The sequence below is a fragment of the Bos javanicus genome, chromosome X (genome assembly GCF_032452875.1).
Source record: "Bos javanicus breed banteng chromosome X, ARS-OSU_banteng_1.0, whole genome shotgun sequence".
Taxonomy (NCBI): domain Eukaryota; kingdom Metazoa; phylum Chordata; class Mammalia; order Artiodactyla; family Bovidae; genus Bos; species Bos javanicus.
This window is the reverse complement of record NC_083897.1, coordinates 81,803,754-81,822,966: the sequence shown is the minus strand read 5'-3', so window position 1 is coordinate 81,822,966 and position 19,213 is coordinate 81,803,754. Positions and strand designations below refer to the sequence as shown.

At 36.5% G+C, this 19,213-nt stretch overlaps 1 protein-coding gene across 2 annotated transcripts in view; it reads right to left on the bottom strand.

Annotated features, from left to right (window-relative positions):
• The window catches only part of TEX11 (testis expressed 11), a 203,776-nt gene that overhangs the window by 87,382 nt on the left and 97,181 nt on the right, over positions 1–19,213 (bottom strand). For both annotated transcript variants that reach the window (XM_061409806.1, XM_061409807.1), the window contains exons 14-16: positions 14,359–14,510; positions 11,436–11,521; positions 9,714–9,851 (exon numbers count right to left, since the gene is read on the bottom strand). In XM_061409806.1, the coding sequence (XP_061265790.1) occupies positions 9,714–9,851; positions 11,436–11,521; positions 14,359–14,510 (376 nt within the window). The remainder of the gene's footprint in view (positions 1–9,713; positions 9,852–11,435; positions 11,522–14,358; positions 14,511–19,213) is intronic.

Here is a 19,213-nt window from a genome sequence, read left to right as displayed (position 1 = left end):
CAAATAGATGGGGAAACAGTGGAAACAGTGACAGACTTTATTTTGGGGGGCTCCAAAATCACCGCAGATGTTGACTGCAGCCATGAAAGTAAAAGACGCTTGCTCCTTGGAAGAAAAGTTATGACCAACCAAGACAGAATATTAAAAAGCAGAGATATTACTTTATCAACAAATGTCTGTCTAGTCAAAGCTATGGTTTTTCCAGTAGTCATGTATGGATGTGAGAGCTGGACTGTGAAGAAAGCTGAGCACCAAAGAATTGATGCTTTTGAACTGTGGTGTTGGAGAAGACTCTTTAGAGTCCCTTGGACTGCAAGGAGATCCAACCATCCCATCCTAAAGGAGATCAGTCCTGGGTGTTCATTGGAAGCACTGATGTTGAAGCTGAAACTCCAATACTTTGGCTACCTGATGCGAAGAGCTGACTCATTTGAAAAGACCCTGATGCTGGGGAAAATTGAGGGCAGGAGAAGGGGATGACAGAGGATGAGATAGTTGGATGGCATCACCGACTCAATGGACATGAGTTTTGAGCAAGTTCCAGGAAATGGTGAAGTACAGGGTAGTTTTTTGAACATTGAGTTTTCAGACTGCTTTTTCATTCTCCTCTTTCAACCTCATCAAGAGGCTCTTTAGTTCCTCTTCACTTTCGGCCACTAGGGTGGTGTAATCAGCATATCTGAGATTATTACATTTCTCCCATCAATCTTGATCCCAGCTTGAGCTTCATCCAGCCTAGCATTTCACATGAGGTACTCTGCATATAAGTTAAATAAACAGGGTGACAATACACAGCCTTGACATACTCCACTCCCAATTTTGAATGAGTCTGTTGTTCCATGTTCAGTTCTAACAGTTGCTTCTTGATCTGCATATGGGTTTCTCCAGAGGCAGGTAAGGTAGTCTGGTATTCTCATCTCTCTAAGAATTTTCCAGTTTATTGTGATCCACACAGTCAAAGGCTTTAGTGTAGTTAATGAAGGAGAAGTCCATGTTTTTCTGGAATTCCCTTGCTTTTTCTATGATCCAATGGATGTTGGCAATTTGATCTCTGATTCCTCTGCCTTTTCTAAATCCAGTTTGTACATCTTGAAGATCTCCATTCCCATACTATTGAAACCTAGCTTGAAGGATGTTGAGCATAACCTTGCTAGCATGTGAAATGAGTGCAACTATGCAGTACTTGAACATTCTTTGTACGAGGCAATATAGATTGTGTGTGTGTGTGCGCACGCACGCACACGCGTGTGCACTCAATCACTCAGTAGTGTCTGACTCTTTGCGACCCTATGTACTGTAGCCCACCAGGTTCCTCGTTCATGGGACTATCCAGGCATGAATACTGGAGTGGGTTGCCACTGCCTACTCCAGGGGATCTTCCGAATTCTGGGACTGAACTTGGGTCTCTTGCATCTCCTGCATTGCAGGTAAATTCTTTACCACTGTGTCACCTGGGAAGCCTATCAGGCATAGATTAGATTTCAATAAATATTTGTTGACTTAAAACCTAAATTATAGTGTTTTTACATTATGGCTGTACCAAGAATGAGTAAACATTAATCTTTACCTCAGGGTTACTTAAGTGCTAACTTTCTTTTACATCCATACAGAAACGTTTGTGGGGAAAGCTATACCTGCCAAAGAATCACAAAATTGCTTCAAAATCACTGATAAGTTATTATTGTACTAACAGAGGCCACAGTGCCATCTAGTGAATGTTATTCGTTTACTTCTGCTGATTACAAGCTCATTTTCACTCCTATAATGGAAAGGCATGATTTTTGGTATTTCATATAGCAAACAGAACCAATATAAAACCAACACATGAGACATGGTTGGTTGCATTTTAGGTCTTATAAATATTCTATAAAGAGTCTCATCTTGGGGCTGTTGTAAGTCTTATGACCATACTGCGCTTTGAGATTATGCTTTAGTTTTATCAATCTATAGTGATACAATGACATTCATGTATCTAAACTGCAGATACAAGCTGAGGATGGAATTTTTGTACTGAGTTAAAGAGTATTCAATTGTGTATGACTATTAACTTATAAACTATCACCAAAAGAATCCATTATCCTTCTCTTAACAAATATTAAAGTTTTATTATGATTTGCAGTAAATTCCATTATATCAAGTTGCAATAAATTACTCCTATACTTGTAACCCCAGCTCATTTCTCCCATATAAAGTCTGTCCATTCAAGTCTATGACTTTCACAAGCCAAACACTTTAACACCTTCGAAAATAAAAAAAAATTAGGGTATTGGGCTTAAGGTGCTACAAATTTCCCAAAGACAGATTTGATGTCTATGAAACTACAGAGTTTAATACTGCCTCACAAAATGTACTGGAGATACTGAATAGATAATGGTGATTAAAAATTTACATTTCTACAAGTTAGAAAAATAAACTAAAGAAACTACCTATATTTAGCATTGTTATCTCAGAGTGATGTCACCAAATACATGAACTGATGAATCTGTAACATAACCTACTAAGAGTTCAGAAAATAGATTCTCCAACCTCTTTAACCCATTCAAATTGATTTATGATCTATGACTCAATGTTTCATGTCAAAAGAAAGGAACTGAGCTAGAGAAAGGAATAATGGGATGATTTTTAAAATAACATAACCTCATTCACTTCTGATAATCCAAGACATTCACATATTTGGTTACTTTTAATTTCCAATTATCCACAGTAGGAAGGACACAAATAGCATGAACAAATAGAATTCCTATATCAGGGAAACTGACAAGCATTTATGGAGTCTCTATGACTATTTTTTTAATATAATGAGTGTTTACTATGCAATAGGCTCTATGCTAGATATCAGACAAAATAAAGACATAGCCCTATCTTAGAGGAGGTATCAATTTAATAGGGAGCTAAGATAGGTATAGGGCTTCCCTGTGCTTCAGGGTAAAGAATCTGTCTGTAATGCAGGAGACGTGGGTTTGATCCCTGGGTCAGGAATATTTCCTGGAGGAAGAGATGGCAACCCACTCCAGTATTCTTGCCTGGGAAATTCCATGGACAGAGGAGCCTGGAAGGCTACAGTCCATGGAGTTGCAAAGAGTCAGACATGACTGAGCACACACACAAAACAGGTATACAAATAACTAGAAGAGAAGACATAACATAAGTACCTAGGTAAAAACAGATGTGTAACAAAATCTTAGAGGAAGACCAAGACTCAGAAATTTCCTTAGGAAGCTAAGACTGTCATTGTAATCCAGGCTTTGAAAAAGTTATTTCAAAAGGTAGGGATATACAGAAGAGGTAATTTGCAATACATAAGCATGGGAAAAGTTACAGAGGCAGAAAAACATGTAGTATGGTTAGGAAGCAGCAGGTACTTCAGTTGGGGACAAACACAGTACATGTGTACAGGAAATAAAATAGGATTATTTTATTTAAAGATTACGGAGGACCTTAAGTCTAAGGAATTTGGTCTTTATTTATAGTGAGCCAGTGAAAATTTTTAGCAAGATATAATAATCATTTATAAGATTATTCCAATTGTCTTAGAGGTAATGAAGGCTTGGACTAGGATAGTAAGGTAAAGATGGAAGACGAGACAGTTGGCAAAAGTAATGCAGAGGTAAAAGTGACCAGATGTGGAACATGACTAAATATAGAGGGAGAAGAAAGAGTCCATGAATGTGATATTTCAGTCTTAGATAGATGTATATACCCAAGGACAGTAAAAAGGTAGAAGTGGGCTGTGAGAAAGATCAAGGTTAGAGATATAGATGTGGGAATGGAGAGCTGAAGCTAAGAAAGCAGCTGAGGGATTACTGAGGGCATAGTGTACAACTGAAATAAAAGAATAAATTCAACAAATGTTTACTGAAAACTTATAAAACACCAAGAAAATAAATTTTAAAATGTTTACTGAAAACTTATCATGTACCCAGAATGTTCATGCAGTGTTAAGGATAAAATGGACAATGAGATAAACATAGAACCTGCCCTCATCCAACATTTGGGAAGAGACTGCTGGTAACATAAATAGAAAAGGAAGAGTCAGAGCACAGGATTAAGAGAGTATATCACACAGAGAAAACAAACTTACGGTTACCAAAGAGGAAAGAGGGTAGAGGAAGGATAGAATAGGAGTTTGGGATTAGCAAACACAAAATACTATATATAAAACAAACAACAAGGCCCTACCGTACAGTACAGGGAACTATATTCAGTATCTTATAATAAACAATAATGGAAAAGAATATGAAAATACATATGTGTGTATATATATATCTGAATAACTTTGCTGTAAATCAGAAACTAACAACATTGTAAATCAATTATACTTCAATGAAAAAGAGTATGTTATAGAAGCCAAGGAGAAAGTTTCTAGAAGGGAAAAAGTAGTTGACAGTATTATATTCTTTTGTGCTAGAAAGACCAGAAAACAAGAAGGACTGAGAAAAAATCATTATACTTTATCATTAAAAGGTCATTAGTGGGACTTCCCTGGCAGTCCAGTGGTTAAGACTGTGCTTCCAATGCAGGGGATGCAGGTTTGATCCCTGGTCAGGGAACCAAAATCCCACATGCCACATGGTATGGTAAAAAAGTTTTTTAAAAGGTCACTAGTGATATTCAAAAGAGCAATTTATAGAATCATGGACATAAAAATCATGAAGAGGGGAGTAGATGATGAGGCCAAAAACTTGTCTTTCCCTCTACTATCCTGGTGGCTCAGATGGTAAAGCGTCTGCCTTCAGTGTGGGAGACCTGGGTTTGATCCCTGGGTTGGGAAGATCCTCTGGAGAAGGAAATGTCAACCCACTCCAGTACTCTTGCCTGGAAAATCCCATGGATGGAGAAGTGTGGTAGGCTACAGTCCATGGGGCTGCAAAAAGTCGGACATGACTGAGCAACTTCACTTTCACTTTCTACTATCCTGTATGTGGTGTGTCAGAGAATTCTCTCACCTCCACTTTCATATTCTATCTAGAATCTGACCACTTCTCCCCATTCACACTTCCTCCATACTGGTTCATGCCACCATAATCTCTTGCCTAGATAATTTCAGCAACATCCTACCTCTTCCCCCTGCTTCTACTCTTACACCCAGCTCAATCTGTTCAACACAGTGAGTGAGTGATTTTATTAAAATGCGAGTCAGATATTATCACTCCTCTGCCTCAAACTCCCTCACTGGTTCTCCATCTCAAGAGTTAATGACATAAATCTTTACAATAAAATACAATGTCTTTCTTACAAATCCGTTTCCCTGCTACTTCCTTGATCATATCTCCTACTTTCCCTAATATTCCCTTAGCTCCAGACACACTAATCTCTCTGCTGTTCGTCAAACACCACCCATATGCTCCTACTCCCACATCCCCCACAGCCTTTGCACTTGCTACTCCTCTGTCTGGAATGCTCTTGTTTAAGATATTTATAGCTAGATCCCCCATTTCCTCAGGTTTCTACTCAAAAACTACCTTTTCACTGAGGCCTTCTGTAAAATTACAACCCTTCATTCCTCCTCTAAAACATTTACTACCCTTTCCTACTTAGTTTTCTCTAGCACTTATCACTGTCTAATATAACAGGGATCAGCAACCTATGGCCTTTGGGCTACATCCAGTTTACCATCTATCAAGCTAAGCTTTACTTTTTTTAAGGGTTGAAAAAATCGAAAGAAGAATACTTTATGACACAAAAAGTTATATGAAATTCAAATTTTAATGTTCCTAAATATAAAGTTTTATTAGCACAAAGTCATGTCAGTTTGTTTACATTTGGTCTACAGATGTTTTCATGGTACAACTGCAAAGTTGAGTACTTGCAAGAAAGACTGTGGCCTAGAAAACCTGAAATATTTACCATCTGGTTCTGTACAGAAAATATGTTGACCTTTTTAATATACCATAACATTTATTTTTTCATTGTCTGTGTCTCCAGTAGAATATAAACTCTGTAGGAGTAGACAGTTTTGTCTACTTTGGTCACTACTATATCCCCAGTGCCTAGAATAGTATTTAACATGTAGTAGACAGTTAATAAATATTTTTTGAATGAATGAATACTAAAAAAATATAGGCAGTAATTTTAGGTTATAAACTTTGGTAATGAAAAGAAGGACAAACTATAATTTGGGGAGGATGACAGGTTGAAGGAAAGCTTTCGGATAGAGAAGGCATAAAAATAATTGTAGTGACAGGGAAAGAAACAGTAGAGAGAAAAAGATTAAAAAACTAGCACTGAAATTTGTAGAGAAGGTCCCATGGGAAAGTTACTTCTTTCTCCAAGATAAGCGAGAAGAAAGAATGGATAAAGAGGAGAGGAGCTGATGTCAGTGGCTACAAACCCAGAAAATTAATTTTTGTTGTGTTTTTTTTTTTTGGCTAAAACAAAGGATAAAGCTTTGGGCTTAGGGATAAAAAAACATTTCACAATTACCAAGGGTTGGTGGAGAGTAAGACAGAAAGTCAACAAGACTCCGTTTTAGTTAGTGCTTATGTGAAAACTGTGGGTTTCCCTAGTGGCTCAGATGGTAAAGAATCTGTCTGCAAAGCAAACCTGGGTTTGATCCCTTGGTTGGGAAGATCCCCTGGAGAAGGGAATGGTTACCCACTCTAGTATTCTTGCCTGGATAATTCCAGGGACCGAGGAGCCTGGTGGGCTACAGTTCATTGGGTTGCAAAGAATCAGACACGATTGAGCGACTAACACTTGGGCTTCCCAGGTGGCAGGAGTGGTAAAGAACCTGCCTGACAATGCAGGAGACATAAGAGATGTGGGTTCGATCCCTAGGCTGGGAAGATCCCCTGGAGGAGGGCATGTCAACCCACTCCAGTATTCTTGCCTGGAAAACCCCATAGACAGAGGAGCTTGGTGGGCTACAGTCAATAAGGTTGCAAAGAGTAGAACACAACTGAAGCAACTTAGCATGTGAAAACTAAGAAATTTTATCAGATTCAATAAACATGAATAAAAAAATTTCTGAACAATGCTCAAATAGATCAAGGGAAGGAGTGAAAAAATCATAAAATAAAATTAACCAGGCTAGGTGGGAATAGCAAAATAGTAAAATATGATGAACTGTGTGATTTTTTTCACCTTTCTATCTGTCTTAGTGCACAGTAGACTATTCTTATATGGAGGGTATCAAATCGGTATCTGGTAAGTTTAAGACAAGAAAAATAAAATGGAGAAATAAACTAATAGTAATCAAGTAGGCAATCTAGCCTTAAATGATATAATCACAAACCGAGTATACATATTAGAACCCACCTGGTTTCCTGCTGCCTTATTCTTCCCTTCCTCACTACTAATACCATTTGAACTCCCAATTATAGGCTCAGTCCTACACTAGGCTCTAGAACCAAAGCTAACACAAAGGAAATTTAAGAAGCATTGCTTCAAGTCTTAGAAAACTCTAATGCAAACTAGTACAGCCACTATGGAGAACAGTGTGGAGATTCCTTAAAAAACTGGAAATAGAACTGCCTTATGATCCAGCAATCCCACTGCTGGGCATACACACTGAGGAAACCAGAAGGGAAAGAGACACGTGTACCCCAATGTTCATCGCAGCACTGTTTATAATAGCCAGGACATGGAAGCAACCTAGATGTCCACCAGCAGATGAATGGATAAGAAAGCTCTGGTACATATACACAATGGAGTATTACTCAGCCATTAAAAAGAATACATTTGAATCAGTTCTAATGAGGTGGATGAAACTGGAGCCTAGTATACAGAGTGAAGTAAGCCAGAAGGAAAAACATAAATACAGTATACTAACGCATATATATGGAATTTAGAAAGATGGTAACAATAACCCTGTGTACGAGACAGCAAAAGAGACACTGATGTACAGAACAGTCTTATGGACTCTGTGGGAGAGGGAGAGGGTGGGAAGATTTGGGAGAATGACATTGAAACATGTAAAATATCATGTAAGAAACGAGTTGCCAGTCCAGGTTCAATGCACGATACTGGATGCTTGGGGCTAGTGCACTGGGATGACCCAGAGGGATGGTGTGGGGAGGGAGGGGGGAGGAGGGTTCAGGATGGGGAACACATGTATACCTGTGGCGGATTCATTTTGATATTTGGCAAAACTAATACAATTATGTAAAGTTTAAAAATAAAATAAAATTTAAAAAAAAAAAAAAGAAAGAAAACTCTATTATCTCTTCACTTTGTATTCTCTTTTAGGTAACTGCAGTCTGGCTCCCCATGCTTGAGCTCCTCTTTAGAGCCAGTCACTTTAGGTTTGGAGCTCGACCTTGCTTTTTTTAGTCTATGTACACATACGCCCAGTGATATAAAGATTTTAGTCCTGCATCTGAGTCCAAATCTCAATGATTGAAGACCTGTTCCCTGATTGATGAGCTTATGTGATACCAACTACCTATGTGCCTGACTTATGGAATCTTTCCAACTTAAACTTTCCCCACTGCCATAATCTTCTGATTTGCTCATTAGGATACCCTGATGCCAACTGCTTTACTGAGCTGAAGGCAACTTGTTCATCTTTGTAACTTCAGAGACTATTACAGTATCTCATACAATATTCTTTCCATCTTGATGAGCTGATGAGATATCCCTCCTTGGCCTGCAGATGCATCCATCTCCCAGCTCTAGGTCTCAGTACTTCTCAATCTTCCAGATTAACACAAATCATAGAAGTCACAAAAGCTTTGTGATTCTCTTCTTTATACGTCTTTAAGTAAGCAGTGGGAAATTAACTTTCTGAAATAGTTAATGGTATTCTGAGCAGAAATATAATTAATTAGGTAACAAAATCTATGTGACATCTTTTCAGGTCTTTAAATAAATAGTAGTCAACTATCTTTCTGAAACAATTAAATGTTAGCCTGTGTAGAAATACGATGAAGTAAATAAACTTTCAACTTCTCTTTCAGGACTGAATTTATACAAACTAAATGGTAAATACTCTTGTGAAAGAAAATCTGAAGTATTCATTCAGACAAATAATCCTTCAAAGTGAACAAATCTTCAAAGAAAATGTCTATAATTACATCCTTTAATCACATATTTTCCCCTAAATTTGTCATTAAAACTTAAAAAGCAACCAAAAGCTTCATACTGGGTCCATACTTGTCCATCCCGTTTCTTTGTCCTACAACAAGGCAATATAATATACTCCCTTCCCATCATGTGCATACTATTATGTAAGCAAAGGAAGAAATGTCCCAATTGCTTTGGGAAGTAGGAATGGCTCTATCCTCAAACAAGTTTTATCTATTTTACCTTCTAGAATTTTGTCCTGATAAGAAACCAATTGCTGAACTTTTTAAATAGTGGTAGAAAGGCAAGAGCTAACCCATAAAGTAAAAGAATGATATTTCATCCAAGTATTTGTTCTAACTGAGTGCCTGACCCAAAAAAGTGTTTACCTTAAAATTTATTCTGCTTCAAAGGACAATACTGCAGATGGTTAGTAGCAGATAACTCTGTTCATGAATTCCAATGATACACTACCTTTCAGAACAGAGTTAAAAATAAATAGTAAGCAATGGAATTAAGAGTCTATAAATTCTTTCTCCTATTGGGAAGTTCTACTAGTGTGTGAGTCAGGAAACTATCAATTTGACTTTGTCCTGTATGAAGGAACTCTCAGATATCCTAACCTAATAGTCAAGATATCACATTGTAATTATCTCTCTGCCACCGCCTATAACATATGCTATTTTTGAAAAAGAGATAAATTAAATGACCTTATCAAATTGTCCCAAATGCAGGTAACAAGAAGCCATGTTCCTCTGTAGCTTGGCCAAGTCCAGATCAGATTGATCAGCTGCATAAAATCTCAGAGAATAACAGTACCAGTGCAGGGCATCATCAAAATTGTGTACCTAAAATTTAATAAGAAATAACAAAATTACAGAGATATTTCTACATTCGACCCTAATTGGTCCAAGTCATCTCTAGAAACAAAAAATGGTAATGCTGAAATTTTTAGTCAACCAAAACACATCTTTAGTTGGATGCTAAGTGCATTTTATTACCAGCCTTGATGAATATAAGTCATAGTGGCAATCAATATTCTCTCTTCTTCCCTCACATCAACAAAATTAAAAGGCAACCTATGAAATTAGAGACAATACCTGCAAACTACATATTCAATCAGAATATGACCCATCAGAACAAGACCCAGTTTACCTCACAGTTAGTATCTCCCATCAGGAAGCTTCCATAAGCCTCTTATCCTTATCCCTTGGACTGCAAGGAGATCCAACCAGTCCATTCTGAAGGAGATCAGCCCTGGGATTTCTTTGGAAGGAATGATGCTAAAGCTGAAAAACTCCAGTACTTTGGCCACCTCATGCGAAGAGCTGACTCATTGGAAAAGACTCTGATGCTAGAAGGGATTGGGGGCAGGAGGAGAAGGGGACGACAGAGGATGAGATGGCTGGATGGCATCACCGACTCGATGGATGTAAGTCTGAGTGAACTCCGGGAGTTGGTGATAGAGAGGGAGGAACTAAAGAATCTCTTGATAAGGGTAAAAGAGGAGAGTGAAAAAGCTGGCTTAAAATTCAGCATTCAAAAAACTAAGATCATGGCATCTGGTCCCATCACTTCATGGCAAATAAAAGGGGAAAAAGTGGAAACATTGACAGATTTTCTTTTATTGGGCTCCAAAATCACTGTGGACAGTTAATTGTAGCCATGAAATTAAAAGATGCTTGCTCCTTGGAAGAAAAAGTATGACAAATTTGGACAGCGTATTAAAAAGCAGAGACATTACTTGGCCGACAAAGGTCCATATGAGTCAAAGCTATGGTTTTTCCCGTAGTCGTGTATGGATGTGAGAGCTGGACCATAAAGAAAGCTGAGCATCAAAGAATTGATGCTTTTGAATTGTGATGCTGAAGAAGACTCTTTAGAGTCCCTTGGACTACAAGGAGATCAAACCAGTCAATCCTGAAGGAAATCAACCCTTAACAGTCATTGGAAAGACTGATGCTGAAGCTGAAGTTCCAATTTTTTGGCCCCCTGATGTAAAGAGCGGACTTATTGGAAAAGACACTGATGCTGGGAAAGATTGAAGGCAAAAGAGAAGAGCATGGCAGAGGATGAGATGGTCAGATAGCATCACCAACTGACTCAATGGACTTGAATTTGAACAAACTCTGGGAGATAGTGAAGGACAGGGAAGCCTAGTGTGCTGTAGTTCACGGGGTTGCAAGGGGTCAGACACTGACTTAGAGACTGAACAGCAACAAACTCCCAGTGGGGATGAATCACATCTTAGCATTTTTAAATAAATTCTTGTCCACTGCCCATTAATGTTCTGTATTACATTTAATAAATAGTATATAAGCAGAAAGAGATTATTAAGTATTTGATGCTCTATGATCTTTATAGTGAACACACTGTTTTATTTGTTAGTGTGAAGAAAGAATATAAAGAATAAAAATAGATTATTCCCAAACCTCAAAACTTCTGGCAGCTTGTTTCCAAATAATGTTGTGGAAATAGCCTATTAATTCTGATGCCAGTGGTTTTCCTGTTTGGTGACCTGAAAAAAAAAAAAAAAACAAGCTCTAAAAACAAGAATCAAGATCTATTACATTAAATAAAGAGCAATAACTGTATTCAGAACCTATAACCTTTACGTAATGGACAAACACAACCACATTCAGACAGGTTTTCATCATCAATTTTAGATTTTTCTAGCAAAATTGACTATATAATACAATCAGAGTTTGCTAGAATCACTGTAATTTTCCCATCAATCTGTAATAGTTTTCCAGCCCAGTTTCTTTTTAATGTGTTTTCTATGTTCCAAATTTGATCATCATCTGGTGCCTTAATGTTATTATCAGTGAACAGACAGCAATGCTAGAAATCATGAATAAGAAGTGTTTATACTATTATATACTAACTAGATCAGTTCAAGTTCACAAGAAAGGCCAATTATATCTTAAAGCCTTTGTAAAATACTTTAAGACCATGTTTACACATAAACTCTATTACTTTAAATTGTAATATGTCTGATTGTTTCTGGTCTAGACGTTTACAGGGCTCAAATACATTAGCACACACTAAAGTAAAGTTTAATCTATAGTAGAATTGTATACCTCTTCCAATTCCACCCCTTTGTCACAATCAATTTCCACAAAAGTCTTGATTAGAAAACAGAATCTCTCAGCAAAAGACACACAGATGTATAGGACAGTCTTTTGGACTCTGTGGGAGAGGGCGAGGGTGGAATGATTTGGGAGAATGGCATTGAAAAGGCATTTATATTATCATATGTGAAACGAATCGCCAGTCCAGGTTTCATGCATGAGACAGGGTGCTCGGGGGTGGTGCACTGGGATGACCCAGAGGGATGGGATGGGGAGGGAGGGAGGTTCAGGATGGGGAGCACATGTACACCCGTGGCAGATTCATGTCAATGTATGGCAAAACCACTACAATATTGTAAAGTAATTAGCCTCCAATTAAAATAAATAATTTTATATTAAAAAAAAGTCTCTGACCCCTCAAGCAAGTCAGCAAAGTTTGTTCCACGATTTAGTCAAAAATAGTCACATGAAAGTAAAAAGCCCTGTAAAGTACATACCTAAAATATTATAATATGTTGAAAGTATAACTGTATAATTGGATACCATAATACAACTTTGGCTAACTGTAATCATGGAAAAGTAGTTATTCTAGATAATAAAGTTTTCTAATTACCTGGCAGTTTACTTTCATCAAACAAAATATTTTTAAGAAGTCTAAATCACTTACGGTTCTTAAATTTTTCTAAAAATCATGTTTTAAGAATTATGTTTTTCTTTTTTAAATATATTTTTTAAATGAATCATGTTTTAAAAGAAACAAAGAGAAAGAAAAATGCCCAGGAAATGAACCAATAAGAAAATCCGTTTTACCATCTGGATCTCTGATACAATGAGAGAAACCAACATGAAACACTTTCATCTCAGCCAGATCCTCCCAGAGTGGCTTCTCCAGCCTTCAGTGCTGGAAAGCTATTATCCATGAATATATCTAGTCTTTTTTAAAAAATTTATTTATTTTAAACATACTTTCTAGTTTATGAAGCATAACTATTTTTAGACTATTGAAGGTCAACAATTACAGCCATTGTATTTTATTATACTGTTAGTATACCATAATGATGACTTCAGGGATTATTGTATAGTAAAGAAATGGCAACCCACTCCAGTATTCTTGCCCGGAAAATCCCATGGATGGAAGAGCCTGGGAGGCTACAGTCCATGGGGTCACAAAGAGTCAGACATGACTTAGCAACTTCACATATTATTATACTTTTAAAAGTATTTAAAATGTTTTTATACAATTTATAAGGTTTTTCCCTCCCTTGTAATCAGGATATCTTTATATTTCCTTGTAGGTCATCCTTTCTCCCTTCATAATATACTACCATTAAAATGCTGAGGGTTGGAAAATCACATAACCAAGCTTATCAACACTGGGTCTAAAAATAACTAGATTCTTAGTGAGGATACGGAGGAAAGGTGTCATCAGTAAAATACACTTCATAGAATCTAGAGTTCAAAAGACTCAGAGATTATCTAGTCAAAAGATTTCCTTTAAAAATCAATGCCTTTGTTTTTATAAAACATGATTCATACTTATAAAATTCAAGCAATCCGGTAAACAACAGAAAAACAACAAATCACCAAAACTTCCACCACTCAGAATAAATCCCAGTGTTAACATTAGTGACTATCGTTCCAGTAATATCTCTATATGTATAGAGTTGAAAGAACAGATTAGGGTAAGAATTTTCTAAGAAAGAGTTCACACTATCTGTGTTCTTCAGAGTATAAGGTTCTACAGAGAGGTGGGGGATTAATGGAATGCTGAGATTTGGCTCTACATCTTTGCTTTAACTACAACAACTCTAATCTGTTTTATGTGGGGCAGGGTTCACATAACATTGCATCACAAAAGGATGCTACTGCTGCTGAAAAGAAATAAAAAATTAGGACTGTAGTTCACAACCTTCATTATATAGTTGGAAAAAACCAAGATCCAGAGATATTACTGACTTGCCTGAAGGTACACAAACTAATCTGAGATCAAACTGAAACATGAAATTAGGCTTTCCATCTCACAATTTTCCACTACAGATGAGTTTTAAGCTGAGTCTATTTTTGTTGATATTTTGTTATTTTTGTTTAGTTTTCATCCTGGCTTACCACATAGGTGGAATCTGGTTAGGTGAATTGTTATAGTTAAACGATATTAGGGAGGAAAAATAGTGAGAAAAAGAAAAAAAATCTGTTGATCTGAGGATTTTCCTACTGTTCTGATATCCATCTCTGAAGGACATGCATATGAACACTTTTCTAAAACATCTGCAAAAATCCTACTGACCTATAATGATTTCTTCAACCTTCTCCTTTGCAAACAAGTCTTCCTTCCTTTGTAAAAGCATGTCAATGTGGAGTAGTTGAGCTTTACTAGTATCTTCTGATGACTGAAAATGTTCACAGATAATCTTCAGGAAATAAAATCCAACAGAGTCTCTGTTCAAGAAAACACAATTTTAAGTGGTGTGAATAAAATACCTTTTTTAAAAATTTGTTTGAGCATGACCCAAACAGGCAAGATAAAACTATATCTGAGCTTAAGTAATACCATTAAATATCTCAACAAAACTATTTGTCAATAACAGATAATTTAATTCACTTCCTATTTATCAAGCCACAAGCATTTTCTTCTTATAAATAAATATATACAGTCAGATAATCATCTCTCTACTAATATTTAATTATTCTTTTTCTCCAAAATGGATGCCAATTTATAAATAAATACTGTAACATGAGATATATCAAGTGAAGATACACGAACAGACATTAGAAATTTACTAGTCCCTTGTCATGAGAACTTTTATGATCTACTCTAGAATCAACTTTCAAATATACCATACAGCACTGTTTACTACAGTCAACATGTACATTACATTCTCAATATTCATTCATTTTATAACTGGAACTTTGTACCTTTTGATTATCTTCTCAAGTCATTATGCTATACAGCTTAAACTTACATAGTGCTGAATGTCAATTATATCTTAATAAAACTGAAAGAATGAAAAGAAATTTCCCAATTCCCTCAGTCAACAACTCCTTTAAAAAGTATGCTTCATTACACAAATAATGTAACAGTAGATAATGACTATGTTAAATGCAAAGAGTTCATGGATTGGAAGACTTAGTATCATTAAGATGGTAACACACCCAAACTGATCTACAGATGTAATGCAATCCCTATGAACATCCCAAAGATATTTTTTGCAGAAATGGAAAACTCCATCCTAAACTCATACAGAGTATCAAGGTACCCAGAAGAGCCAAAACAATCCTGAAACAGAAGAACAAACCTGATGGACTCATACTTCATGATTCAAATTTTACTACAAAGATACAGTAATCAAAATAGTGTGGTACCGGCATAAAGATACACATACACCAATGGAATAAAACGAAGAGTTTTGAAAGAAAATCTCACATACATGGTCAAATAATTTTCAACAAGGGTGCCAAGACCATTCCATGAAGGAAAAAAAATCATTTTTTCAATAAACAGTGCTGGGACAATTGGATATCCATAAGCAAAAGAATGAAATTCTTTCTTTTCATTCTTTGATGAAATCACCTTACATCATATAAAAAAACAAACTCAAAATGGATCAAAAACCTAAACGGAAGAACTAAAATGTAAAACTTATAGAAGAAAATATAGGGGAAAACCTTTATAACACTGGATTTGACAATGATTTCTTTGATATGACACTAAAAGCACAAATAACAAAATTAAAAACAGATAAACAGGACTATGTCAAAATTTTTACATTTTGTATATCAAGGAATACAATCAAAAGGGTGAAAAGGCAACCTATGAAATGGGAGAAAATATTTGCAAAATGTACATCTGATACACTGTTAATATCCAGATATATAAACTCAACAACAACAACAACAAAAAAAACAACTGACTTAAAAATGGGCAAAGAGGTTGATTAGATATTTTCCCAAAGAAGGATTTCCCTGGTGGCTCAGTTGGTAAAGAGTCTGCCTGCAATATGGGAGACGATTCGAACCCTGGGTTCGATCCCTGGGTCGGGAAGATCCCCTGGAGAAGGCAATGGCAACCCACTCCAGTATTCTTGCCTGGAGAATTCCATGGACAGAGGAGCATGGTGGGCTACAGTCCATGGGGTCACAAAGAATCAGACATGACTGAGTGACTAACTTTCACTTTCAAAACAATAAAAAATCAACTGACTTTTAAAATGGGCAAAGAGGTTGAATAGACATTCTTCCCAAAAAAGATATACAAATGGAAAAAATCACATGAAAAGATACTCAATATTACTAATCCATTAGTGAAATGCAATCAAAAGCACAATGAAAAAAAAAAAAAAAGCACAATGATACCACCTCATACCCATTAAAATAGTTACTGTCAGAAAAACAAACAAAAAAAAATGTTGGCCAGAATATGGAAAACTTGGAAAGCTTGTGCATTGTTGGTGAGAATGTAAAATTGTATAGCTGCTATGCAAACCAGTATGGTGATTCCTCTAAAAAATTAAAAATAATTTCCATATTATCTACTAATTCTACTTTGTATAAACCCAAATAACAAAAAATAAGGTCTCAAAGAGATATTTTTACACCCAAGGGCATAGCAGTATTGTTCACAACAGCCAAAAGGTGCAAGTATTACAAGTCTCCATCAATGGATGAATGAATAAACAAAATGCAGTACATAACAGTGGAATATTATTTAGCCTTTGAAGAGCAGGAAATTCGGACACATGCTACAACACAGATGAAACTTGAGGATACTATGCTAAGTGAAATACAATAAATGGGAAAAGCACAAATAGTGTATAATTTCACTAATATGAGGTACCTACAGTAGTCAAATTCATAGAAAGTAGAATGGTGTATGCCACAGACGGCAAAGTGGAGAACAGAGACTTGTTATTTAATGGGTACAAAGCTGTAATTCTGCAAGATGAAAAGAGCTCAAGAGTTTTCTTAATGTACTTTAAACACTATGAATGTTCATTGTAACACACATAACAATTTAAGTGTACTTAACACTGATGAATTGTATACTTAAAAATAGTTAAGATGGTATGTTTTATATATTTTACCACAAAAAAGGTTTAATTTCTTTAAAAAATTAATTAAACATTTGAAATATAATGGGTTTTGAACTTTGTCTAAAGCTTTCTCTGCATCTATTGAGAATATCATATGGGATTTATTTTTAAATTTAATGTCAATGTATCACATTGATTTACTTGCATATATCAAAAAATCCATGCATCCCTGGGATAAATCACACTTGATCACAGTGTATGATCCTTTCTATGTGTTTTTGTATGTAGTTAGACAGTATTTTGTTGAGGGTTTTTATGTTTATGTTCATCAGCGATACTGGCCTATAATTTTCTTTCTTGAGGATATCTTTGTCTGGTTTTGATATCAGGGTGATGGTAGCTTTGCATAGAGTAAGCTTGGGAGTGTTCCTTTCTCTACAATTTTTTGGAAAAATTTCAGATGGGTAGGTATTAACGACCCATCTGAAGGGAATGGCACCCACTTCAGTATTTTCACCTTGAGAACTCCATGAACATTATGAAAAGGCAAAGAGATAGGACACTGAAAGAGGAACTCCCCAGGTCAGTAGATGCCAATATGCTACTGGAGATCAGTGGAGAAATAACTCCAGAAAGAATGAAGGGATGGAGTTAAAGCACAAACACCACCCAGTTGTGGATGGGACTGGTGATGGAAGCAAAGTCTGATGCTGTAAAGAGCAATATTGCATAGGAACCTGGAATGTTAGGTCCATTAATCAAGGCAAAGTGGAACTGAACAAACAGGAGATGGCAACAGTGAACATCGGCATTCTAGGAATCAGCAAACTAAGATGGACTGGAATGGGTGAATTAAATTCAGATGACCATTATATCTATATAGTAGATATATCTATATATCTATATCTATATAGTAGATATAATGGTCATCTGAATTTAATTCACCCATTCCATTCTACGGGCAAGAATCCCTTCGAAGAAATGGAGTAGCCATCATAGTCAACAAAAGAGCCCAAAATGCAGTACTTGGATGCAATCTAAAAAATGACAAAATAATCCCTGTTCATTTCCAAGACAAACCATTCAATATCAAGGTAATCCAAGTCTATACCCCAACCAGTAACGCTGAAGAAGTGGAAGTTGAACGGTTCTATGAAGACCTACAAGACCTTCTAGAACTAACATGCAAAAAATATGTCCTTTTCATTATAGGCCAGCAAAAACAAAACCAGGAGCTGACTGTGGCTCAGATCACAAACTCCTTATTGCCAAACTGGAGCAAGCAGGGAAAACCACTAGACCATTCAGGCATGACCTATATCAAATCCCTTATGACTATACAGTGGAAGTGAGAAATAGATTTAAGGGACTAGATCTGATAGACAGAGTACCTGATGAACTATGGATGGAGGTTTGTGACATTGTACAGAGGCAGGGATCAAGACCATCCCCATGGAAAAGAAATGCAAAAAAGCAAAATGGCTGTGTGAGGAGGCCCTACAAATAGCTGTGAAAAGAAGAGAAGTGAAAAGCAAAGAAGAAAAAGAAGGATATTCCCATTTGAATGCATAGTTCCAAAGAATAGCAAGGAGAGATAAGAAAGCCTTCCTCAGCAATCAATGCAAAGAAATAGAGGAAAACAACAGAATGGGAAAGACTAGAGATCTCATCAAGAAAATCAGAGATGCCAAGGTAACATTTCATACAAAGATGGGCTCGATAAAGGACAGAAATGGTACAGACCTAACAGAAGAAAGAGATATTAAGAAGAGGTGGCAGGAATACACAGAAGAACTGTACAAAAAAGATCTTCATGACCCAGATAATCACAATGGTGTGATCACTCACCTAGAGCCAGATATCATGGAATGTGAAGTCAAGTGGGCTTAGAAAGCATCACTATGAACAAAGCTAGTGGAGGTGATGGAATTCCAGCTGAGCTATTTCAAATCCTGAAAGATGATGCCATGAAAGTGCTACACTCAATATGCCAGCAAATTTGGAAAACTCAGCAGTGGCCACAGGACTGGAAAAGGTCAGCTTTCATTTCAATACCAAAGAAAGGCAATGCCAAAGAATGCTCAAACTACTGCACAATTGCACTCATCTCAC